The 27,547-nt window shown below is 37.1% G+C and overlaps 1 protein-coding gene across 3 annotated transcripts in view; it reads right to left on the bottom strand.

Annotated features, from left to right (window-relative positions):
* Positions 1 to 603: 603 nt before the first annotated feature.
* KANK4 (KN motif and ankyrin repeat domains 4) overlaps positions 604 to 27,547 on the bottom strand; it is a 56,229-nt gene continuing 29,285 nt past the window's right edge. For 2 of the 3 annotated variants that reach the window (XM_063298042.1, XM_063298043.1), the window contains exons 3-10: positions 25,342 to 27,339; positions 19,725 to 19,836; positions 15,815 to 16,042; positions 14,796 to 14,883; positions 12,495 to 12,714; positions 8,746 to 8,888; positions 4,311 to 4,511; positions 604 to 2,166 (exon numbers count right to left, since the gene is read on the bottom strand). In XM_063298042.1, the coding sequence (XP_063154112.1) occupies positions 2,065 to 2,166; positions 4,311 to 4,511; positions 8,746 to 8,888; positions 12,495 to 12,714; positions 14,796 to 14,883; positions 15,815 to 16,042; positions 19,725 to 19,836; positions 25,342 to 27,339 (3,092 nt within the window). In that variant the 3' untranslated portion in view covers positions 604 to 2,064. The remainder of the gene's footprint in view (positions 2,167 to 4,310; positions 4,512 to 8,745; positions 8,889 to 12,494; positions 12,715 to 14,795; positions 14,884 to 15,814; positions 16,043 to 19,724; positions 19,837 to 25,341; positions 27,340 to 27,547) is intronic. The other variant, XM_063298045.1, reaches the window with a different exon arrangement.

Here is a 27,547-nt window from a genome sequence, read left to right on the forward strand (position 1 = left end):
CTTGTATCAAATCTGTCCTCAAATTTCCAGAGAAAAATATACTTCATCTTGATGGGTTAAGTCAAATTCAAATTACATGACTTTAAAATGCTATGTTTATAATAATTCCAAAGGGACAGAAAACAATACATTTGTGCTTTTTGAATATATAAGAAATAATGTGTGCATTTGGATTGGATATATTCATGTATTTTTCTAAATCAAAAATAGGCAGGCTATTGCTATTCATACGGACTTCTTTTTTATTACAAACCAAGCTCAATTAGTTTTAAAAGAAATGCCTTTCTTTTTCATGTCAAAACTAGAGCTTATATACAAGTTCACTCCTATTTCTTCCCATTTTGGGGAGGATACCAATTCCCATTTTAGGGAGGATACCAATCCCCTAATAAAGAAACATTTATTCTTACTTTGGTTAAATAATTTGGAATCATTGGCCTGGTGATAACCTAGGGTTTAGCAGTCCAATCTACCTTCTTTCAGGCCCTATCTGATATACTTAGCTGTGAATACTTATATTTCAGCCATATACCTCAAGTCACTTGGATTAGTAAGTAAAATATATCTTAATCTATATTTACTGCGTGCTAAGAAAGCACTGAAATAAATACTGAAATAGCACAACTTACAAATTAACTGAGTTTTGCTTTGAAACAGCTGGTTAAAAAATAGCATGCATTATCTATTTTTATTAGTATTGCTTTACTACTGTGCTTGTAGCTAAATTGGAAACACCATATGCTATAAGAGCAAATTGCTATACGTTCATTTTAAGAGCAGGGTCATATTCTCAGCTAATTCAATTAGTTGATTTTTCTGGCTCTGGAAGAACTCACTATGAGGGTCTCTTTAAATTCCATGCCTTCTTGTCTGCCTTCCTTGTTATGCCTAGTTTTACAAGCTGATAATTTGAAATTTGATCTGTTCTTTGCCACCCTTACCAGAAATCGTTAGCATGGGCAGAAAAGTATAGTACAATTGCACAGTATTCCTAATATTAGATGATATCAGGAATACAGAAGACAAGGAATGGCAAGATCTCACTGCTAGATCCAGAATTATATTTTCACAATAGGTTTCCTGTGAGACTCAGCTCCACTTTTTACATATATATGAAATGGGGAAACAGTGTAGAAAGTGGCAGCAAGGGAGCATAGGACAAGTCTTTATTGAATCTAAGGTTGTTGTTGTTTTTTAAGAAAAGTGTCTCATGACATCTGGGTGACTCTCAGGCATAAGAGTTTCAGTGCAACTTATATTAATAAAGATCCTCTGGACAGCATTGGGATCAGGCCCAAACTATTTCCTTAAGTGGTCCCTTCTCTCTGATATGCTGCTTTGTTCTGGTGTGGTGGGAGCAAGATCCAGCACTTAACTGACTCACAACGATGAATTGGTTTCTGGAATTAAGTAAGCTCTGGCAGCATCAAGCTTTGAAGCAAATAAGAGAATCAAGAGGGGTGACCTTGCAGGGAGCTTATCTTATCTGCTTTACTAGATCACGGTACCCTGATAATTCATATAAACTGACCTAGGATCAGGTTACCCAAATATACTAAATCTGTCAAAATAGGTCAGTATTACCAGTATCTTCACTGAGTAGCTTTGGTGTGTTCATAACATTTTTGGAAGCACTTTATCCTTATAAATGGGTATGTGTCCATCATTCTAGGCAACTGAAGACATATGTCCAGAGTCAACAAATAACTTCTTAATGCTTTTCAAAGGTACTGCACTGAGAAATAAAAAATAGGCTCAGATTTCCCCCTTAAGAAGACAATAATTTGAAACAAAGAATAGTTATTAGTAAAAAGGCAATGCAATAATCTAATCCTCATTTGTTCCAGTGGGCATAAGTCAGGACTATAAAAGCATTTTAGAAGAGTGATTCATTTATGAGGAATGTATACAAATAATTGGCATAATTCCTTTTTTTCCATAAGTAGATAAATCAGTGGTTATCAGCTAGATCATTGGCATATAAAGTGGTTACAGACTTGGCTAATATAATAAGTCTTTTGTTATGAATTTCTCATTCAAGCAGATACAGTTTTTCATTTCCTTTTATGTATTCAGAGATTGAGCATGATGTATGTGGGTCCGTAGGAACTCTGCAATTTCCACGTGGGCAGATTTCAAAGCCATGGATAAAGCAGAATTGCCAGCCTACATGATGAAAAAGAAAAAAGGAGATTACTATGCCAGCACTCCTAATCTCTTTACTTTTCCCAGATAGCAGATACACCCATATTTAAAGATGTATATTTATGATGTGAATGATGTGAATAAAGAATAATGTAATTGCTTCTGCTGTACAGAAGGCAAGCCCATTAGGACTTCTATGTGAAGACAGGTATCTATCTTTCTATTATCTATCTATCATCTAGCTATCTATCATCTGTCTGTTATCCATCTGTCTATCTATCTATCTATCATCTATCATTATCCATCTATTATCTATCTATCTATCTATCTATCTATCTATCTATCTATCTATCTATCTATCTATCTATCTCTATTCTGGATCTTTGGTAGCAATTATGAACCTCATTTTAAATTAGACATTTGAAGTATGCAAATTATTTCTTTTGATTTTATGGAACCCAACCTCTCTTTACAAAATGAGTCCTCTGCTCATAGACTGAATCACTCATTAATGGAACAGTCCCTTTATCTCAAGAGCATGACTGGATGTAGTATAAACATGGGCTATTTGTGGAAAAGAATGCTGATGGTTTCCAGCTGTACGAGTGCTTATGAAATTACAGGCACATTATAAATCATGGCCCTGCCTTAGACCTATTTTGCATATTGTGCTTCAAAACCAGGCACTTTCACAATGAATCAAAACTTGATAAGACTCATCTGTACCTAATTATAGCATTTTCTTCAGCTTCCATCAGGATAAGTAAACAAAAGTTTTTCCAATGTAAATTAAACTATGAAAAAAGATAAACTGCAGTGTATTTAGTCTAGCGGAGTTATTTTCCTGACTGAAACTCGTCTCACACCCAGCAAACTGAGGATCAGTTTTATGGAAGTTATTTAGTAAGTTCTGATTCATACGTTTTTAAGAATCTAGAGTGACATTCCACAAATCCATAGGTAAACCAAATTTTTACTGTGAGTAAAACATAAAGAGTTACTCAACTTAATGTACAAGAATATGGAAGCTGGTACAGTCCAATAGTAAAATGTTAGATAAATACTTTGATTCATTTCTATGCTAAATTATGGGAATAAGCATTCATCAAGCATTTCTTCATATTCTCTGAGTGTTCTATACCCACCATCTTTTATGTCCACTGAACATTTAACTAATTTAAATAGCGGGTTGGTGAATCTTAAATAATAACTGATATATGTTGTCATTGTAAAGGTTCTTACATTTGGCCAAATTGTAGGGAAAATAAGCAAGGCTATTACTTTACCCTGTAAGTAGGGATCCACTCATGAAGAATTTCACCTTGCAATCTGTACTCCCAAACAAAGTTTGTATCCACATACTCAGTCTTGTTGTATCATGAATTTTTAATCTACAAATACTATACCAATTGTTTGCTATCATGCTTGTTTTACTCTATCATGCTGCCATTACACCATGTGATTTAAATTACTGGTGCACATATAATGGTGGTGTTTATGGGTATTATATCTATCCAAACCTCATACCAATCTCTGACTGAGTAAAATAATTACTTGTAAGAACTATACCCTATATGCAATTTTGTGTTGCATGTGATCCCTTTTAAGAGATCCAACAGTCAAATGAAGAGCAGATCTAGCTAACAACATAGATTTCTATAAGAATGTTTGCATTCTAGAGAAAAAATCATCCACATTAATGTTCCCAAACTCTTAAACTGAAACTTGCTGAGGTTAATATCTGGCAAGCTTATTTTCAGTGGGGCTGAAACAGGATCTTGTTTATTTGTTTTTAGTTTTACAACTGAAATAAAAAGAAGGCAGCAAACAGCTTTAAAAAGTGCACAGTATAATATTGTTAAAATATAACATATCTGTCCTCTCTTAAAATCACAAATATCAACAATGCCATGTTTATAACACCTGTTAAAGCTGGGATAATCTTAAATCAAAAAGGCCTTCATACCAAATCTTTTGAAATAACCACACTTTTATTAAATCAAAAGCAGTGAAATGTTGAGTGTTTGCCTAGCGAATTTCATTCAGCTGGACACCTCTTCAAATAGATGTCATTACAGAAATAGCCCTAGTCCAAATAATTTTGTAAGAACTCATATGGAGTATATAGCCAAAAATATATGGGAAAAGGTGTCTATTTTTCTCACCTTGTCCTCTAATGTAGGATCACAGCCTGAATGAGATAAAAGAAGTTTCACCATCTCAAAATTACCATGTTGAGAAGCCACCATTAATGGTGATAGACCATCGTCATCCTGAAGGTTTATATCAGCATTGCATGACAGCAATGCTTTCACCATATCTTCTCTATCATGGCTCACTCCCAGAATTAAGGCAGTCTGTCCACCCTAGAAATCACCATTAATGAGAGTTACATACTCAATGTTTATATACCATTCTCATTCACTTATACTCATCAGTAAAATACCAGTATCTGCAAACAGTCTTTCAGAATACACTGTGGGAGGTGATGCAAGAGGACATAACATTCTGTGGATTCTCCCCTGCCCAAGGTGGGAGAGAAAATATGGATCTCAGAGTGGGAAATCTGATTTTAGAAACCCAGTTCCTCTTAAGCCTCTAAGTCCAGTTTTTCCTAAAGTTAGAGATGTTTTAGTATCAGAAAAAGAAGGCAAGGTGAGGGTTGGTCAGGCAAGGAGCATGCTGAGATGAACTGTGGATTTGCTGGATCTAGTGCCCTTTCAGATCCCCACCTACCTTGCAACTACTGTATGTCACCCCTGGAGGCATTAGATGATGGAAGCATGGTGCAAAGGCTATGGAGGCGCTATCCATTTCTTAATGAATGAACATTTCCATCCTATAGTTTGTTCATCTTTTGGATGCTTAACATTGATCATCTGATGTTATTTAAGTATATTAATAGTAATTACTTTATTAAATCACTGGAAATGAAATGTTTTGAATAATTCCTCATTCTACTTGCTGATGATCAAATGAAGTCATTTTACTTAGGTGTAATCAAGTCAGGCCTTATCCCATGTGACTGTTTGGACAAAGCCTATTATTTCGACCTATCTCCAAAGATAACCTAAACTCTTCCAAGGACATTCCAGTGACCTTCTTGATCCTACCTGTCTCCATATTTATTGTCTTTACTTCCTTCTACTTGTCTCAGTCTTACCAAGTAGTGGTCTGTCCTCCTTTCACATTTGATGTGAGCTTTTACTTGCTGATCTCTTCAGGGAAGCAGATACAGGTGGTCTTTGGTTAACAACCATTCATTCAGTGACTGTTCAAAGTTACCGTGGTGCTGAATGAGGAGTTCCTGGTCCCAATTACTGTCATTAAGCATGGACTACCTGTATAACCTTTATGTGATCTAGAATGAGTGATTTACTCTTCTTGATGTGTACAGTATTATTAATAATTATCTACAAATCCATAATTCAAAGGTATCTGTATTTTTTTAATGTCCAGCTTTCATAGCAATATATTAATATTAGAAGAAAGCACTGCTTTAACTATTCTGATCTTTTTCATTGTAAAAATGTATTAAAGACTAATCAGGGTGTCAGAATATCTGCTTCTTGTCTTCTCCAACACATTAGTTATCAATTCTTGAACAGAACGAAACTATCACCTTCACAGTTTTGCCATCAACTCTGAATTCTAAGCATTTTGGCTGGTATTGTATTTCTATTCTCAACGTTTATAATAACCCAACTTTTCACTTCTGTTTTTAATGTATACAGTTATTCTAATTCTGTGTTCAGCTGACACAGTGTTATTGTCTAAAATAGTTAATATTTCAACTCCAATTTGATTCTAGGAGTCTTTTCCAATCCTGCTATTTTTATTCTTCTTCTTCTTAGGCATGAAAGCCGGCTGGGTGACCTTGGGCCAGTCCCTCTCTCTCAGCCCAACACACCCCACAGGGTGGTTGTTGTGGGGAAAATAGGAGGAGGAAGGAGTATTTGGTATGTTCACTGCTTTGAGTGATTTATAAAAAAAAATAATAAAGGCAGGATAAAAATAAAAAAATAAAATAAAAAAATAATTTATTTACTATATGCTAAAAGGTATGGGGACAATATGCATCCTCATCTTACTCCTTCCTTGTTCCGAACCACTCTTTCTCCAAATTCAGTTCTTAAGTTTCTTGTTTGTTGAAAGGTTCCTCAGAAAAATAATCAGATGCCTGGCACAGTGATTCATTTTAATATATTCCCTATTTTTGTATGACCTATGCAATCAAATGCCTTGCTTCAGTTTAAAAAAAGCAAAGATAAACAACCTTCTTATATTTTCTCTTTCTCTCCCTGCATTATTCATCTTATGTTAGTTATCTGATGTCCTGTTCCTCTGCATCTTCATTTGGCATTTTATTTTCATGTATGGTTTTATTCTTCATTATGACTTTAATCAAAAGTTTGCATGCATCAGGAACGTGTGCAATGATTCTCGAATCTGCACACTATCTTGCATCTCCTTCATCTGGCATAGATAAATATACTGATCTTTTCCAGTGTCCAAGTTACTCCAGGTTACATTCTCTTATTCTATACTTGGCATTTGTGCCATCAAGCATTTGTCACTTTAAGTGCCTCATTTCCTGCAGTCGGGAAGTATTTCATTTACACCTGGATCTCTCCTATTTACCAGCTAATTTACTGCCCATCATACATAACTTTTTAGTGGAGTTGTTCCTGAATATATTCCTTGTCTATAAATGTATCTATCATTCTACAATCCCATGTGTAAATTATTTTGGCATAGCTTTTCTATTTTCCTTTGACCTCATTTGCATCTGTTAGATGCTTTTTCTGGATTACTCTTGATAATCCTACTTCGGCAATAAATTTTCATGCAATATCTCTTAAAATTCTTATTAAAAATGCCTCTTTCTCTCTCTGTCTTGTTTTTGTTAACATTCTTGATTGAGATTTCTTTTTCGTCTTTTCTTAATTCATGCTGAAAGTTTGTGTTTTCCTATTTCTGTTTTCACTATCTCTGCCCATAGCTCTTAGATTCTCTTTTGCATAACCTACTGTATGTGTGTCAACGGGTCCTTATATTGATCTTATTTATTTATTTATTTATTTATTTATCATGTTCATATGGCTGCCCATCTCATAAGAATTGACTCTGGGTGGCATACAGCAAAAAATATAAAAACAATAAACATGCAAAAGTAATCATTAAAAGTTTAAAAAGCATAAAACACACAAGAGATTAGATCAGCAAGGGAGCCACCTCAAGATTTCACCAGTCCTCTGAGACCCCAGGCCAGATGACATAGCCAGGTCTTGAGGGACTTGGGAAAATAAGGAGGTATGGAGATGATCTCACTTTGGCAGGGAGGAGAATGTTCCGCAAGGCAGGCATCATTGGAGAGAAGGCCCGGCTCCTCAGGCCCGCCAAGTGTAGCTTACTGACTGATGGGACCCATAACATGTCTCTCTTGCCAGATCTGATGGGATGGGCAGATGTAATTGGGGAGAGGCGGTCCCTCAAATAACCTGGCCCTGTGCCATGAAGGGCTTTAAAGATTAAAAGCAGTACCTTGAATTGGACCCAGAAGAGACTGGCAACCAAGGCAGCTCGCAGAGCAGAGGAATAACACAAGCTGTTCTAGAAGCAGACATAACTGCCTGCACCACTGCATTTTGCACCAGCTGAAGCTTCTGGATATTCTTCAAGTATTTCAAGAATATACTCAGATTGTATGTTCTCCAAATCAAATCTTGATGGCATAGCTAATCTCTTTAATTTTCAAAGTATAACCTGTATACCTGTATATTTGTGGTCTGTTTCATAATCTGCACCTAGAAATGCTCTGACTAGATTGTACTTATCCATCTTCCAATTTTTTAATTATGTGGTCAATTTTATTTATGTTGTCCATCTGTTAATGTCTAAGACCAGAAGTAGAATTTATGTTTACGTTGTTTAAAGCACCTATTGAACAAAACTATCGTCACAAAACCTTTCTCCAGCATTATGGCATTTATCAAATACAAATATTAATGTAATTCCAGGTTCCTCTATTTCTTCACCTTCCTCATTCTAATTACCTATTAATGGTACTATAGAAGTTGCATTTAGCAAGTATTGCAATTTGTAAAATGGGCTATTCCAATCCACCTAGGTTCCCTTATTCCTAAAATATCTAATTTAATGTACTTCATTTCTACTTTGACAGTTTAAAATTTTCCTTGATTCATGCTGTTCACATTTTGTGGTCCAGTCAAAGGAACTCTTTTAATACTGGCCTTATCAGTGACCAGATTCCTTGTGACTTTGGTCTGAAATAACATTACCTCCAGATCTACTCATGAAAGTTTAATGCTCTTTTCTATTAACCAGAAAAGTATCTTCTGACCTGGGGAGTTTCATAATCTAGCACCAAAACTTCTCTAAATATTTTAGCCATGTTCAGTTTTCTTCGCAACTGTATAAAAATGGTTGGTCCTTGTTTGTTTCCAGGTTTTATTTTGTAGTTCTTTCTCCTAGGTGATATGTACATATAATGATTTAATAATTCACAAATCATGAAATATTATTGGAGAACATGAGCATATAAAAATAGCTTTTGGGTTAACAAAAAGTTAAATATACCTGGCTAGCCCTTATGTTAACATTGCCTTCTTTCAACAGCTTTGTGACTACCTCCATTTCTTCCTCAGTCTCTGCTGATGCTAGTGGAGTGATCATTACTGCTGTATACCCAGCTTTATTTTGATGGTCCACACTGCAAACACCTAAAGAAGAAACAAAGGTTTAGATATCAGTAATTGGAGAAGAAAACTTTTCAAAGTTGATTTATTTATAGCCTCAAAACCTAATCCCCTCAGATCTAGCTTGCTTGAGGAAATGAGGTACTTCTCCTCTACTGAGCTGCTCTTTCACTGAGCAGCTCTGTTAGTAGTGACTGCTACTATATCTGCAAGAAGCTCCATGATGCTACTGACAGCAAGGTTTCCACCAGTAGTAATCAACAGGACTCAAAAGAAGCAAGAACAGCACTGATAGAAATAGGAAATCTACATTCTGCTAAGGAACTCCCTCATCTATGTTGTGGGGGAACTGCCTAATTAAATTAGGAAGCAAAGCAACTGGAGATGGATGCAACAAAGTATCTTTACTGGCATGCACAACTGCAATGATCACTGGGCTCCTTACAAAGGAACGCAGAAAAGCCTCAAAGCCCACAAGGTGATACTATCTGAAAATTGTACATAAGACTTACAGAAACAATGCATTCCTGCATTATAACATGCAGGAATGTAAGATCTAATAACCACAACATGGGATGACCTTTCTCTGAGCTGACCCAGCACCTCTACATTCTGCTTTTCTAAGGAGACTCCAGGCCCTAGCACCTTCTAACATAAATAATGTCCTGGATTGTACCCATATATTGATGCCCTTCATACCCCAGAAAAGGCAACAACCTGGGTTTTGTTATCTGTCTCTTTCCCTTCCAGGGTCATCAGGCAGCTTCAGTTTGCCTGTTCTGCCTAATATCTACTTCAGTATAATGTATGTAAGGAGAATACTCTTTGTCCTCAACATCTACACAGCCAAGAACTGATAGACTATGTTTTCTCACTTCTATTGTATCCAATGAGAGGGAGAATTATAAAAACCCTACTCTGCCTTGGCCAGCACAGGGAGCAGGACCTTTGGATATGGTGAGTTGTGGTTACACTCCTCTCTCACCCCAATTTAGGATGCATTCTTAAACAAAATATTTATTATAAATCTATTTTCTCATTACATAAACCAGTGAGACGTACAGATAATTGCATCAACCAAGAAAGCCATTTCTGTTGCTTCAATTTTAGGATATTTAATTCATGGGATAGATTTTACAAAGAATATTTACATTTATTTTTAGGTCAAGGATTCAGAAAACAAATCATGGGGAAATCATAATGGGTATTTCTCAAATTTTTGGTCAGGAAACTACAAGAGCTATGTAATACCCACTCCACCCCATCAATTTTGCTCCTTCAGCTTTGTTTAGAATCTTCCACCAAGTAAATACAGAAGTATAAAAATATATCTTAAATTAACAGTACAATGAGGAACTCTTGATTCATCCTACTTTCATCCCAGGAAGGGCAACTGATGTTTACTGGTAGAGATTATTGAGCACATTTGTAAAGTATTTTCAAATGTTACTTCAGAGAAGTCTGAAGATCTGGCTCTGCCACGTTGCTTGGGGCAGAGAGGGGAATAGATCTACATGGGGATGGCTGCTATCTTAGACCACTCCTCCCACATATGGACTGTATCAGATTCTCCTGCCCCTTGGACTTTTTTACTTTTTTACCCTTATTTATATTTATTTATTAGAGTAATTTTATATTTGTATATTCTATTTATATTGTATGGTTGTTGTTTTAATTGATTATTGTAAACTGTCCAGAATCCCCCGATGGGAGGAGATGGGCGGGGACAAATTAAATAAATATGTAAATAAATTAAAATAAAATAAAATAAATTTTCAGAAACTCTTTGTTGGTATCATATGATACTTGATATGCTACCCTTCTGCAAATATAAATGGGCCCTAAATAATAGCAACAACATTTTTACCTCTGGTCAGCAGAGGTCAGTAGTATGCAAAATTGTCTAGACAATTATGCCAGCTTGCACATCACCCCCCAAAATGTACTGAGATAGTAAACAGAACTGCAATTTCATTCAAAATACGTTGCAAAACATTTGGACTCTGGGTGAAAAACTAGGAAAGAATAGGCGAAGTAAGAGTTACCTTACTTAGGAGAATATATATTGCATTAGAGCCAGATTTAGTTAAACACAGAACTAACCCACCAAAATAATTTAGGATTTAATTAGACTAGTTCTTATTCATTATGTCTGATTTAATGTGTAAATTTTCCATGTATTTTCTGTACTCCCTTTCAGATACTGATTGCCCTAACCATCATCCATCCATCCAATCCATCCAACTGTCCACTATTTTTTTTTTTTTTTTTGCTAAACTTCCAAATAACTATAGTTTTCTGGGTAGAATTCCTCAAAGAAAGATGCAGAGTGAAAGGGCAAAAGGACACACTAGGTAAGTAAAGAGCTAGAAAAAGGTAGTTCAGGAGCAGAACGTGGGCTTTTGTAATAAATGATCTCAAGCCGCAAAGTTGATAAAGACATTCTCTTGGAGAGTTGCAGCCAGCCAGAGTAAACAAATAGAGGGTGTCCTTTAAGATCTGCATCATTCAGAGCATTCTTCTTTTTTTCATGAAGACTTGAAACAAGTTAGCATTTAAAGTCCATGTGTAGCTCTGAACATAATTGCCTGAGGGCAATCTACTGAGAGAACAAAACAACCTTGTTTGAATCTTCTGGAGTTGTTAGGAAGCCTTAGCGCAACAATTGATTTATAGACACTTATGATAATATGCCATTTTTCTAACATTTTACAGGTTGTCATGCCAACTAAGTAGTAACAAAGCTTCTTTCTTCTTGCTAGAAAATGCATTCATGTTTATTGGATGAGAATTTCACAAGACTCCTTTCCTATTTGACCTAACAGATCACTCACTTTGTATGAAATTATTTTTGCTCCATTATAGATTTCTATTACAATCTTAAAAGTTCCAAGTAACAATCCCTAATTTTGAAGTACCAGTTCAACCCTTGACACAGAATATTTTTTGATGTATACATCCATATACTCAAAGCACCAAACACCACAAAATGTTTAAAAAGTTTCATTCACCTTCAACTGTTAGACATACATTGGGAATGAGTTTGACACCTAAAGTATGAATCAACTTCCAATCAAATTAGATTATGATACTTGCATTATAAGTCTGATTCGTCATGTTTACTGATTCCTAGGAATACAGCAAGGGAAGACCCTCATGATTATTTATTTATTAGATCCAGTAAGGCTGCCCAACTCCAAAAAAAGATTCTAGGCACAGCATAAATCAAGAAAGCCTAAAGACAGTCTAAAGACAGAATTTGGTAATAAATGAGAATGGAATGGAAGACAATAGAAATAGGTAAACAGACTTTGATTTGTTCCATGTATACCAAGTAATAAAACAAACTTATCAGAGCATCCACCAGAATGGGATGGGTGTGACAAAAATCTGTGTCACAACATCATGATACAACATACTCAGGTCCGACACTGGGAAACAAGTATGAAAGGTAGAGGGTTGAGACATGATGTTTCAACTCACATTTTGTCATTTTTCATCATTGCAGTTTGTACCAGGCATCTAGGATAACTGGGTTTGGTGATATGAAATAGAGATTAAAAAGGCCAATTCAGTGGGAATTTTCAGGGCCCAGCAAATGGAAACAAAGCTCAAATTAAGAATTCTTACCTGTCTCTAAAAGAAGCTTCACAATCCAAAAGTTAGAATGAGAAACACTGTAATGAAGGGCTGTGTTGCCATTTCCATCAGCTAAATTTACAATTACATTCAGTAGTTGTGGATGAACCGCCTCAATCTCGTGGAGGTAAACTGCAACAATCTCAGAGCTGGAGGATTTCCTGCTTGAGATTCGGAACCACTCCTGACAGACAGTGCTTAACACGTGCCTCTAAAAAGATCAGGATCTGATTTAGTGTTTTTAAACTATTCAACCATGTTGACTCCCAACCCAAACCACAAGAACCCCACTTTGACCTCTTGGGAATAAATGAGTTTTCACAGAATCCAATACTTAGGGGAATCTACTGCTTTCTTTAAAAGCTACCTTCCCTGAATAATATTGTGTCTGGAATGATTTGATCATTTGCAACTTTCTACTAGAAGTTCACCTCATTAAATAGTTCTGAGGGGAATATACTCAAAAGTTGTCCCTTCAGTTGTATCATATAGGTAGAACACATATTTAAGGAATCGTACATGTCTAACTAATCTATTGAGCAGGGCAGGTTGGTGCCTCCATTGTGGCAATTTAATTTTTGGAAGAACTCCTAATTTTTTTCCCCAGAATGTTTTATTTTCTGGAGCATTCTTTACATTCACTCTTCATTTGACACCCACTTAATCCTTCTAAATGGGTAAGTTTATAAAACTGTCTTTATTGTTTGTTCTTAATTATAGCCCCTAAGGAGGCTATAAGGAGAGGTAAGAACCTTTAGGTTCCATTAGTGTGATTTTGCTTAGCTATATTGCTTGAATTGATGATTAATTTATGGGACTTCTATCTTTGGTATTTTACCTGGTGGGTTTTTTTTTTTTTTCCAATCCGCCATCAGGTAAGTAAACTATAATACTTGAGAGTCAGTGGGTGTAGTGGTTAAGATGCTGGAACAGAAACCCGGAGACCATTAGTTCTAGTTCTTCCTTAGGCACGAAAGCCAGTTGGGTGACTTCAGGCCAATCACTCTCTCTCTCAGCCCACCCCAAACCACAGGACTGTGGTTATGGGGAAAACAGGAAGACGGAGTAGTATGTAGGTGACTTTGAGTTATATTAAATAAAGGTAGGATATAAATCTAATTAATAAATAATTTACTTATAATTTAAAAGCCAAGTGTATTGAAACTTGTTAGCCTTATTACACTTCCTTCCTAATGCAGCAGAAAATCAGAACATCTTTTCACTATTTCCTAAGACACAGACTTCATATTCCAGAATATACTATTTATTTATTTATGAAATTTATACATTGCCTTAGTCCATTCAGACTTTAGGAAGTTTACATATATATAGATTAAACATACATTGTCATATAATAAAAGATACAGTTCAATATAACAATTTTAAAAGTCTCCATGTTCTGCAGTACTCCAAGCACCAACTTTCCACAACTAGGAGTTTTCCTGTTGTGTTCACACTGCAAATTTCAGCATTCTCAGTTGGCTTAGCCAGTGACTGTGCTAGCTAGGAATTCTGTGGATGTAGCCCAACATTATCTGAAAGACACCAAGCATACACTGTATATCTAAGGAATTGCCCCCCAGATGTGAAGCTCAACTACACATTTCCCAATAAACAAAAACAAAAGCCACTGATCTCTTTCTTGGAATCCTTCTCTCATGTTACAATCCCATGCAACCTCACTTTCTCTGTAGCTAAAAGTGTTAAAGCTATTTTCAGCTGACTTCTTATCGGATGGGGGGTCAAGAAGTTCTAGTGTGAGATCTGCAATGCATTGTCTTTTTTTTTAACAAAAGAACTAAGGAAATTGTTTTGTTATTAACTATCACAAGGGAATGCCATATATTTATGGACGTGTTATGCACCCTTAACTCGACCTATTCATTAAATTCTACCCCAAAATTCAATTTAGATTTTGAGGAGAGGAATTTCAAAATTCCTATGACTATTAATAGTGCTACTGTCCTGATTACCAGGAAACACACTGAGGCGAGGACTTGGTCTCTAATATTTATTAGTAGTACTTAACAAGAATCCTAACAAACTGAGAAGGCGTGGGAAAACCCAGCCATATAAACCCCAAAGGTTAAGGCGGTCCCGATCTGTGTCTCTTTGAATGGCTGAACAGTTCCTCAGTGCTACGCATGCGCTTGACAGTCTGGGTGAGAGCCCCCTGCTCGCCATCCTTACTCATGACAGCTACTATATAAAACTAATACTTAAACTATTATAAGATTTTAAAGGAAGATAAAGAAACACATGATTAAAATGCAAATGAAAAATTGTAAGTACCAGGAATTTGTCCTTTGTGGTCCTTATTTCTGACAAGTTTTTGCTTAAGATCTGACATCCTTTCAGAAAATCTCCAGAGGGCTTAAATCTGAAAATGACAAGCACAGTTGTGTGTGTTTACCTTAAGAAATACATAAGGAATGGTGCATTGGGAATTGGGAAAAATATAGAGATGGTAATGGGCAAGGGGGCTTTATTATGAATCTCCCAACCCTTAACTATTTTGCTTTTTACTGCCTTACTCCCAGTGCTACTTTGACTATTAAGGCTCTTCTTTATACATAAAAGTGACCGAACGTACTGGAAAGGTTCAAAGCAGAAAGTAAAGTTGAGCAATTATGGGCAGAGCAAGAGTTTAAACCCTTCCCTACAATGAGCATATTATTAACAACACTGGCCACAGTCCAATGGAGTTAAGCATGCTAGATTTGATTGCATAATTTCACTTGGATTGTATTCATCATGCCACATACACAGTGGGCAGCCTTAGTTATGAGCAGGGCTCCAGTTCATCAGCGTCTTTCCTTGAGAGAAAGCTCTTCCTCACAGAAGGATAGAACTGCTGGTAAGCTACTACGTACGTGATGATGGCACCATCTGCTGAATGGCTTAAGTGGTTGATAGAGCAGAGGTAGCCCACAGCCTAGACACTAATTTCCCTAATCTGATTTTTTTCATCTGATTCTTTTTCTCTGTTAGAGTGCAAAGTGGCTTTTTTTCCCCAGCATCACTATTCCAAAGTTCACTCCACTAATTTAAAGAGGGGTTTACAAATCTATCGCTAGCTTTGCAATTGAATTAATGGAGTTAAATATGCATTCTGCATGAAATCCAAGATCTGCCCAAAAGAGTATCAGTAAATAATATCTTCACTGTTATAATATTTCTACAAATAAATGCAGATATTATTATTATTTTTCTCATCATATGTTACACTTACAGATAATATTATCAAACACAAACGGTTATGGGTTGGTTACAGGTTGTAGTTATACAAATGTAGAGAAAGCTGTAGTTACCTCTCAACTTTATGTTGTATTGTTGATTTTGTGGTTTCCTCTCGTTTTTCTGGGTCACGATCTTTCTCTGCACCTTGAGAAGTTCCAGATGCTGTTTGTTCATCTTTTTTGACATCTTCCCCCCAACTTTGCTCTTCATTGCCATGTTTTCTGTCCATCTCACTATCTGAATCACCTTCAGAGGAGCTTTCTTCACAACTAGAATCTTCACTGGATGTGGTTTCATAACTGAATATGGACACCAGATATTACTTAACTTTCTCTTTTGACAAGCAAGTCAAGAACAAAAGTAGTCAGCCCCAAATGTCTTTAACTCTAAAATCCACCCTCTGCAAGCCATATAATTTTAGGATGCAAAGAAGTTGATACACATGTTCTTTGGTTATAATTTGGTCAATTTCTATACTGCTTATAATAGTAAAAAATGTATCTCAAATTAGGTTGGCTTGCAGCTATTTTGAACGGTATTATCCTATTATAGGAATGACAGTAACATTTTGGCTAGAACTTGTTCAGAATAGTTTGCCGTACTACTCATTAAGCAGAGGCATTCTGTGGCTGAGTTTGCACACTGCCCAAAACCACGGCTTATCTAATCACAGTTGTTGAATAAGTCACAACTGCTTGGATTCACACAACACACTAAGCTGGTAATCACAATTTACAGACCTCAGTAGCTAAGTTCATGCAACATACTAAACCAAAACAAATCACAGTATGACTTAGAGCAATGTGTGCAACCAAGGGTTTACTTAGCCTAAGTTTAATGGCAGTTAATTCCAAGTAAATGAGCATAAAAGTGCAGCTACCATGCTTCCTGACAGAATAAAGTAATTCCCAGAAAGGGAACACAGGCCCTCCATTGACTGCTAATGCTAAAATAAAACAAAAAAACAAAAACAGCTGGCTGTTCTACATGGAAATACACATCACTGGCATCTGTCTCACTGTTATTTATCACTGATATCAAAACAACCTTGCTATTTTAGCTTGAATAAAAATCCACCCTTTTAATCTATGCATTCCTGACATTCATTTTTAGTGCTTCCATGGAGCAATAAATAGAAAAGGCATTTGGCAGCATATATTTGAATAACACGTTATTTTGCTTTGGGGAAAAAATGAGTATTCTATGCCACAAAGAGGTCAACCAGATACATTCAGATAACTCGAAACATGGGGGGGGGGGAGTAGCCCTGTTTCTCAGTTGCTCTGTAACAGCCGGCATTCAAGGCATGTTGCATCTAGCAGATAGTGATCAAGACAAGCAGCCACTGGTAGGCATTTGTGCATTTTTTAAAAGCAAAATAGCCTAGATGTCAGAGCACTTTAAAACCATTAGTGCTTGCATGGCTATGTTCTTCTCATTGATTATGCTCTTAAATTCCTACTTCAATAAGTTACTTTTTTAAAAACGGTTTGTCTGCAGTAGGCTGTTCTTGAAATTTTGCAAAATGTAGTGTAACTAAACGAAAGGGATAAATGTATCAATCATTCTGAATTTGCAAATTCATTGTTATTAGCAGAATGGTCTTGATGATATTTGTTTTAAACTGTAAGGAGTTGCATTAAAGGGTTTAAGGGTGAGGAGGATCTTACAGCAAGCCAAGGAATTAGCTTATATTTACTGCTTCATGAAGAAATGAATACTTGCTTGAACATTTTTTGCACATTTTTGATGATGCTATGACTGTAAGGATTCATATGGCTGATACTAGATATGGAGATACATTTAAAAATGAAATTAACTAAAGAAAAAATAGATTTCTCCCAGTGCATTGCTAATTTGTTGCTATATGGCATTTAAAAAAATCAATTTAGGTACAGCAGTAATCCTAACGTTATGAGTAATAATTCACAGTACTGTGCACTTTCAAATTTTTGAACCAAAAATTTCAACTTCACCAGTCCTCATCTGGTGAGTAGGCTCATCTGGTCTAGGCAACTAACTTACTTAAGTCTGAACCTAAGCAGTAATTCAATAGCTTACTGAGTCATACCTGTGTTTGTAGGCAGCTAATTCTGCTAAAATAATTTGAAACGTTTCCACAACTATGACAATAACATTTGTGATTCCCAGATTATATATGGGGCCTACTTGTTAATGAAGGAACCAAATCAATTATTGGATGGGTGATATTAGATGGAACCAGACTGAAGTTATTCTACAAAGACTTATCCCCCAAATTTAAAGAATGCTATTGCCGTTCACACTAAACTATGGCTTAGTATGTTATGCCTTGGGCACATATCTTCCCTGATTCCTCCCCCAGACCCCTTTACTCTAGTAAAATCACAAGGAACAGATTTCTATCATCTATTATATCCAGATTCAGGAAGAATTTGATTAGCATTTCGTTTCTGTAAACAGCCCAAGTCATCCATTTTAAGTTTACTTTTTTTGGTGTGTCCAGACAGAATAAAAAATTGCATTTAGCTGCAAAGAGAAGCAAATGCTTTTCATTTCTTCCTAGTGATTATGTGGGAGGAGGAGGGGGAGGAAGAGGGAGCACCCACTCCAGAAACTCATTCACATAAAACCAGGCTATGGTCTAGTGCAGAAATGGGCATGTTTCCTGTGGTGAATTCCACGTAATCCTTGGAATAATCTGCTAGGGGCCGGAACTCATGACAAAGGAGATGGGGCATAACCAGGCGTGAGCAATCTTTTGGGGGACAAAACTGCACTTAACGCTTCAGTGACTAGGAGGAGGCTGCAACCAATTTTAGTAAGGTAGATAAAGAGGGATCTAAAAGGTAAAAAAGGGGGTTGGGGTGCTGCATACAGCCTAGGATCTCCAGGTCCATTAGTGTTGCATGTGCCTACATTAGCAGTTATTTTAGCAGATTAGATCTAACCTCTAGATACTTTTTCTCCCTCTTGATGTTTGCCCTTGCCTAACTTTCTCTTTTCCAGCAGTGGCTGTTTTGCTTCTTAGGAAGGAAGAGGAAGAAGGCATTAATCCTGAGTACATCAATACAGAAACAGATGGCCATTTGCCCCTAGGTGGCCACATATAAGCTCCCTTCAACCATCAATAGCCTGACTCTGCTAATTTACTGAGTCAGTTGCCAATTGCAGTAAATTTCAGTTTTCCATGTGATCAATCTTACAGACTCCCCACATGCTTGCTTTACCCTTATTTTTAAATTTTCCAGGGAAAAATATTGCTATGGAATAAATTGTCTATTTGGATTTGGAACCAAGGGATGGAGATGAAGTATGGCAAAGGAGAAAGGACTTGGCTAGCAAGGGAGAAAGGTGCAGTTCTTGAAAGCCAAGAACTATTAAGCCTCCTGGAAGTTGACAGCACTTCACCCTAAGCAATCCATAATAGTAGTTGTCTAAAACTGCACAACACTTCAGCCCTCTGAGTAGTAGGTTCAAGAACTCCCATATTTCTTTTAAAGGTGGCTTGTAAGAGAGAATGGGAAAACAATCATCATAAAATTATTTGGGCCCCTGCTTAGAAATCCAAAGAGGAAGTAGGTCAAATTGCAGACTAGATACAATAGCAGTATGGCATAAGGTATGTAAGGTACGATAAAGTATATAATACATAATGTATGTAATAAAGTAGCAACAGTATGGTATACAGTATTGAGGCTTACTGCATAGTCCATTACTCATTCATTGGAAAGATTATCATTTCTTTTCTGAAATTTAGGTTGATCTAGTCCTTGAGCTCTAAGCAAAGAATCAATGATGGTTGAAGCAGGAATATATGAGTTCTATTAATTACATTTTTATTGCTTCCTGCCAACTTTTTACAGCAATCTAATCAACATTAGAATGGAAGAGGAATAAATGAAGTTACATTTAATCGGACATGTCCATATCGTTTTTGGTACGCATGCAACAAAGCATTACAAATGAAAAGGCAATCTTGTCTTGTCCATTGATGCTTACCCACCATTTACCCCAACAAACTGAAGGTTCTTTTTGGTGCCATTACCTCCCTCGTGCAAACCAGTGTCTTTCTTTTTCATAATAGATTTCAGACTTGTACTCGGAGAGATTTCTGTTAGAAATAATTTTCAAAAGACAAAAACATAAAAAGCATTATAATCACCTGTCTTTCTTAATGTTAATATACATGTTGCAAATGCTTAGTTCTGATGCCCATTTTTTTCCATGACAGATGCTCATGATGGATATTTATGGGTGGACAGGGCTTCATACATCCACCATACATTCTTCCCCATGTAGAGGAGGTATCAGGCCAACACGGAAGATGTGGTAGAAAAGTCTTCCATGCTGTTCTCCATTGTGAGTCATACAAACATATTATGGCAGCTAAAGAGGACTCCCACCATAAAAAGAATTGTGATATCATAAGAACACAAATTGAGAATATTGTGGACAGTCAAGAAAATAAGCACATGGATCATCAAACAAATCAACCCAGAGTTTTCACTAGAGGTACACATGACCAGGCTCCAATTGTCCTACTTTGTACACATTATATGAAGACCCAGCTCTCTGGAGAAGGCTCTAATGCTAGGAAAGGTAGAAGGAAAGAGAAGAGGATGATGGTCTGTTACAGTGGCGATGAGTGCACCATTGGAAGACCTGAAATACCAGGCTAGGGGCAGATCATCATGGAGAAAATCTATCTGTGTGGTTGCTAAGAGTCAACACTGACTTGATGTCAATCAATCAAAACTGGTCTTGAAGCAGCATGTTCAGATGGAAGATGCTTTGAGTGGCAAACAGAAGTTATCCCCCTTGTTTCCTCATTGTCCTGAATTGGCAGTGGTGATCTGACTCAGTTCTCATGCTAACTTTTAATTGAGTCACCTTTCCAGTTTGGCTGATAAAGAGCTGTAAGTGAATAGGAAAAGAATCAGCTGAGACAACATCAGTTGCCATCATACAGCATTTCTCTGAAAGGCAACTAGCAAGCATAGGGGAGTGGTACTAAGCAGCAGTGAGGTATTAGACGCCAAGGCTATCTATGGAATGTACCCCAGCCTACACTCCAATGCAGGCCTGTTGCCTTCAAGTTCAATGAAGGATGTTGTCCCATGATCAGTCTAAGGCACCCCAGGAAGGCATCATCTTGTCTATCAATGCTGCCAAGTAAATTCCTTGAGCTATATCTACTCCAGATGGAGAATTATCTACTGCAGTACCAGGGCAACTACTCTGTGGTATTCCAGATAGACCACAATGAAAAAGACTACCAGAGTTCTCATTCAGTATGAAATGCTAATAGTAGTACTTTTTGCTAAAATATACTTTTGGTTTGTTTGTAACCATTTGGGCTGTATTGTCTGGGCACTTCTATTCGGAAGCACTGTGTGAGCTACATGGGGCTACCTATGCTAGCCTAATCTGGGGAAAAATGAAACTAGTGACTATAGCAGTACAAAACATCTGGAAGGAATTAGTTTGCTTATCTCCATGCTGGAGCACTGGGTCTCAATATGACAAATTGGTTATTGGTTCTGCTTGCCAAAGGATTACTGAATTGGGCTAATGAATTGTGACTTTAAATTATTAACACAAATTAAGACTGTGTTTCCTTTAAAATGTATCTACATGTTTTTAAGTTCTGAAATCTAAAACTTTCTACTCAAATTACAAACTTTGTGCATAATTTTCTTTCAGTATTAGTAACCTTTTTCCATCCTGTATAGTTTCCTCTGAAACACAGGAATAGCTACTTGGGCAGTTTAACATCTTAAGACAAATGCAAGCGACCTGGTTTCCCCAAATATTTTGGATTTTAACTCCTATCAGCCCAAGCTAGTGGAAAAGACTGTAAGAGGACCTACCTCTTCATCACACTGAGAATCTTCAAATGGGTCACTTTCTGAACTCTGGATAGTCCCTATTCATCCCAGAAGATCTTTTCCAATTTTACTAAAATGTTTCTGATTTTGCTGTGTATCACGTGTGATAGGATTGATTATACTGTGTTTAACAAGTGGAGATGGCAACATACTTGTTAGCATCACCACATATGCACCATTCTTTTGTAGAGGTTCTAGAATCATGTTAGATGGCCTAAAATGTTGGAAAAATTACTTTAATGTTCCAAGCTAATTTTCACGCAGCACGCTCCCAGTTAATCCCTGTACCCAGATCACAACAAGCACACACCATTCAGTTCAGCTAGCAGAAATATAGCTTGATGTTTATTTATTTATTAAACATCAGCAAACACCAAAACAGTTAAATGGCAAAAGCAGGAAAACACAGGGAGAAAGAGAATGAACAACAGGCAAGAATCTACCTATATCCTTATATGAAAAAGGCACAGAACTTTCCAAAGCCACTGGAAACTATATTGTGAATAAGTAGCATGGGCGATGGCCTTTCTTTTATCCCATCTTTAAACCTTGTGCATATAAAATGGCAGAATAGAGATGGAAAGTAGGACAGTGTTCCCTCCTCTATTCTGCACCATTAATCAAACAATTGAATGGTTGGGGATGATGCATCCAGCATAAAAATCCTCTCCCAATTCTCAGGATTTTTCCACCGTATCCTCGGTGGTCCATTCACTGTGGAGGGGAGACCAGTCTGAATTCTACAGTGCCCCGAGCTCATTCTGTTCTTACTGGGCAACTCGGGGAGTTTGCCTTTACTTTTAGGATTTTGTCCCTTCATTATTTTTCTGATCTGAAAACATTCAGGGTCCACCAAGTCTGTCAATATCTTCATTTTATGAGAGATGTCATTTTAGGCACAAAAGCAACGACATTCACATTTTGAATATTGAAAACTGAATGAAGACATTTGACAGGGAGTTTTAAAAGATGGAGTGGAAGTGTGTAAGAGTCAACTTTCAATACATTTGAAAAAAGGTCATCTTACACTGTGTAAATTATGAGAACAAAAGTTTGTGAAATCAAATAAGGCTTTTTTCTGTCTTGTTGCTCATTAAGGTGTAAGCCTGAGGATATATTTGAGATTTTTGAAACTGCCAAGGTCTATGTTATTTGTCAGCCACATTGAGCTCAGTAGGTCCCATTGTCACACACTGAGACAGCAAACTAGAAAGCCCAGATAAAATATGCCAAAAAATAGAATGTGAATAATGTGTGAAAGAAGAGGAGGACTATCAGTTGCTTTTCTATTATCACAAGAGATTGAAAATAGAAACTGTGAGTGACCAGGATTTGCTGCTGCTGTTTAAATGTAAGGTTTGTCACATGTAAAACTTCAATTGTCCTTAATTTAAATCAAGAGGCATCGGTGTCAGTGTTTGCCCATGGCCGATCAGGAACACTTTACAGTTTGGGCACTATAGTGGGCATTGTGGCAAAGCTGGCACTGGTCCAAGGTATTTTGCTACCTAAGGCAAAGCACAAGGTGGAGCTCCCTCCCCATTCTACGTAGATAAGCTTGGTAGACGGCAGTGTCCATGACCACAGATGAGGCCACAATCTTAAGCCAAAGACAAGTTATGTGACATTCAAAGCTTTGCCCTTTGACAGAGAGAAGCAGCCATGGAGCTCAAGGGGAAATGCTCTCAAATATCTGCTGATTGTGGTGGTCATCCTAGTATATTTATGATAGAATCAGTTTTGTAATACTGACCTACTTCTATCATATTGTGTATGACTATATGTCTGTATGCAGTGGAATGCAACTTCCACATTTCGGAATCTTGGAATAAGTGAGTGAAAGGGCAGATTTCCCTGACTGGTACAGACTCAAGATCAGGCTTACTGACTCGTATGAACCCTACTTGTACCCAGCGAGCATCTTTTGCATTCCAAATAGTATACATTTCTTGTTCTATCTGAAAAACATTTAATATTTCAGAGTTTGTAAACCTAACCCTCCATCATAACTTTTGCTTATTTTACGTTATTTGACTCATACTTTTTCTTATAAATGTGTACAGGTAGTCCTCATTTAACAATCACTTGTTCAGCGACTGTTCAAAGTTTTGACAGTGCTGAATGACGGACTTATGACCAGTCCTTGAAGTTGTGGCTGTCACAGTGTCCCCATGGTCATATGATTGCAATTTGGGTGTTTGACGACCCGCACACAAATATGACAGTCGCAGCATCCCATGGTCATGTGATTGTGATTTGTGACCTTCCCTGCTAGTTTCCTACAAGCAAAGTCAATGGGGAAGCTGTCAGAAAGTCGCAAATCATGGTCATGTGACATCTCGCTTAATGACTGTGTGTGATTCACTTAACAATGGCAACCAGAACTGCTGGAACTGCCATCATAAGTTAGCATGGTCATATGATTTTCTGCTTTATGACCATGTCACTTAGTGACAGAGTTGTCAAGTAACCTGGGATTTTATGATCATAGTATCAGGCAACTATTTTTCCCAGCTGAGACCAGGATAGCATCTATGATGGCTTAATAATTTCCAATTCTTTGAAAACAAATGCTATATGCTTTGGAGAAAGTACATTTGTCATTATTGTTTCATTCCAATGAAGTTTAGAATACTGCTTCTTACACTTCCTATAAATATGTTAGGTTGATTTCCTCCTAGAAATTTCCTGGATTTCTTTACTATTCTGAGTTTGGTGGCTGCACTTAATTAATAGCAGGCTTAATTGGAAAATGTCTGGCTGACCTCAAGCATAACAATAGTAGCACCCAGTGATTCTCTAGAACTACTGTGTGGAGAAGAAGCCTTTATGGTATTACAATTGCAGAAACAGGAAGTAGGTATTCTAAGTGGCATTTACCTTGTGTGAGACATGACTAAATGCCAGTCCCAGAACTGGCAAATTAAATTCTACAGTGATGCTCATCTTAGATCTTGCTTCCATCTGCTTCATTAAGCCATGATAGTGGCAGAAAAATAAAAAGAAATCAAATCTTCTGTTGACAAATGAATGACAATGCATCTTGTACTGGAGATGGACTAGAACTGGGTGCTTCCTCAAGAACTAGAGATGTTGAGACTACAATTCCCAGAATTCCTAATCAGCATGACCTCATACCTAGAAGGAACCAGATCATGTTACTGCTGACCCTACCTGCTTTGAATTCTGAAAGCTGTGGTCCCAACATTTGGAAAACTCCAAATTAGAGAAGTTTGGGACAGAAAGAGGAGTAAGAATCGCTATGAACAACAAAAGCTAGATTGTAGGGATTACTTCTCATCACCTTTTCCTAGGAAAGTGAGATCATCCCTATAAAGAAGATGTTACCCATGACAGTTTATATTCCTTATTTATACAGAGATAAATTAAATGAAAAATATATTATGCATTTAAGTAATATTAGATCCTATTTCTTTATAAGTCATAACAAAATGTATTTTTAAATTTTAACTTGGAATAGTGGGAGCCCAGGCTCTTAGTACATACCTTCTTTGGGATTCTTCCAGAGAACCCCAAAGAAGGTATGGACAGTACATTAAGCTATGTTTCATTTAAAAAATGTATCAATGAATATAAATATTTTAATTTTAACTTTTTATTTTGAAACAGCAATTATGTTTATTTTATTCAATGTTTTTCAAGTGGTGCAACCCCTGACTAACATCAGTGTAAGATAATGAAAGACTGGCTTTGCCAAAACTATTTACCCAACTGTTGATACTGTGTGTTGGAATTCTCTTGGTCTGTTGGTGTTCGTGTTGAGTAGGCAGAGAGCAGCAAATTCAGAGAATTAACAAGTTGATTCTGGATGGAACTGAGCTTTGAGGCAGGTTGTTTTATTGCACTGGCTAGCTCTGGATACCCATGTTCTAGGCATATCCACTGCTCTTGTAAAAGATCCTGGATTTTTTTAATATATTGGCTCACAATGGGATCTGCAGGTGATTCCTTTGCTTCTGGATGATTCTGCTCCTCCTGATCTTGCTTAAAATCTTCTTGAAAAACAATTTCCATTCCTTTTGCCTTTGAGTCATGTGTTTTGGGACCAGAACCATTTTCTCCATGAGGAACAGAGAACTGAGCAGTCAGAGTGTTTTTTTCTGCCTTATTGTTCTCATTATCAACATGTAGCTCACTATAGCTTGGTTCAACAATGGAACAATCACTGCCCTGAGCAATTCTTCCTCCTTCCTTGTTTCTCTGAAAAGTAGGGTTATCTTTTCCTCCATCATCATCAGAAACACTTGATATCTCAGCACTCAACTCCTTACATATTTCTACTTTTTTATCATCAGCTTCATAGTCATCACCTCCTAAAGGTTCCACAAGCTCAGCGATGCTTAGAGCAATCCCTTTTTCATGTGCTACCTTTTCATGCACGTGTTCCGTATTCACAGCAGCATCAAGGAACTGGGGGGCATTTTTGGCCTGCATGTATGGTTTAATTTCTTTGATATTCTCCCCACAGAGTTTCTTTTCCAGTTGAGCTTTAGAACTTGCTAGCAATTCAATGCTTCTCTCTTTTGCTTTGATTTCTTGATCCTGTTGCTTCAAAACTATTCGGATCTGCTCAAGTTCTTCCGTTTTGTTACTCAGCTGCTTCTCCAGAATGGCAATATGCTGCTGTAAGGCTATTATATTGCTGGGACCTTCAAGAAGAAAAGGCTCAAGTTCTACATTTTTTTCCACCTCTCTAGTGCTAAGATGTGTAACTCCATCCTCTTCCTCTACTTCTTCTGTAACAGTCTCACATATGTTAAGTTCTATTTCCTCCTGTGACTGTTTTATAAACATGTGTTCTGGGGTACTGGTAGGGGCCAATCCACTCTGAATTGATGATGGACATATAATTACCTCTGTTGCATGACATTCTTCTTCTCCACTCTCAACAACTGCAAGCAATTCCTGAGAAATTAGATGTTGGCTTTGCTGTGGGTCACTGAGTTGCATTATTTCCTTAGGAAGCTCTGTCTGTTGCTGGTCTAGCATAAGCTGAGCTTCCCTCTGTAGTCCTGGACATTTCTCAGAATCCTGGATGGCTTTACTTTGCTCTTTCATATGTATTAGATTTTCAGGAGGAGGTAATGAATATCTTTTGGAACTATTTAACTCTGATGATTTTTTTGCAGGGCTAAAATCAAGGTCTAAACCATTTCCATTGGAAGACTGAATAAATCCCAAAGGCAGAAAAACTGCTTGATGAGTTTCTTCTTCTAAATTCTGAACTGGTGGAAGTTTGGCAGGCATACTAGATGCCCTCAGAAGCTGAGGCCTTCCTTTGCAACTGGCAATCTCCTCCTCAAAGTGAAGAGGATCTTGTTTGACAGTCTCTATTAGTGGGGCTTTCTTTCTGTAGCTTGGTTCTTGGGGAAGAGGTGAAAATGACGACAAGTCAGTGGGTGTGACTAGGGACAAGCTCCCCTCTGCCCCTAAAGAGGTCTTCCTCTGTGTAAGGAAACTCTTGTTTAAGGAGGATGAATAAGCTTTGGATCCATTTTCTGGAAGGCTAAAGTTCCGAGGCAGAGTGCTAAATTTGGGATGTTTTGTTTTCCGGCGGATTGGAATCCTCTTGATAGTATTTCCCTTTTCAATGTCATCAACATACTTCAGGAAGTCAAGGTCTAAATGGAAACCATAGGGAGTTTCAACAGAATAGGGGCTTTGGGGTGGATCTTTATCCTCTGCTTTTGATGCCCAGTTATCTGCTAACATAAAACAAAAATGGAAACAAAAGTAGAAGCTTTAATTTACAAAAGATGTTAATAAAAAAACCTCTAGAAATCTGATTATTATCCATGTTCACTCTTCCTGATACATATAAATAGTTGAAGGCAAACTTAACTATCTAGGAACAATATTTAGGTAAGATTCTTCTCTTTTTAGAACTGTACTAACTGTATAGAGAACTATACA

The sequence above is a fragment of the Candoia aspera genome, chromosome 3, assembly GCF_035149785.1.
Source record: "Candoia aspera isolate rCanAsp1 chromosome 3, rCanAsp1.hap2, whole genome shotgun sequence".
In the NCBI taxonomy this organism is placed as follows: Eukaryota; Metazoa; Chordata; class Lepidosauria; order Squamata; family Boidae; genus Candoia; species Candoia aspera.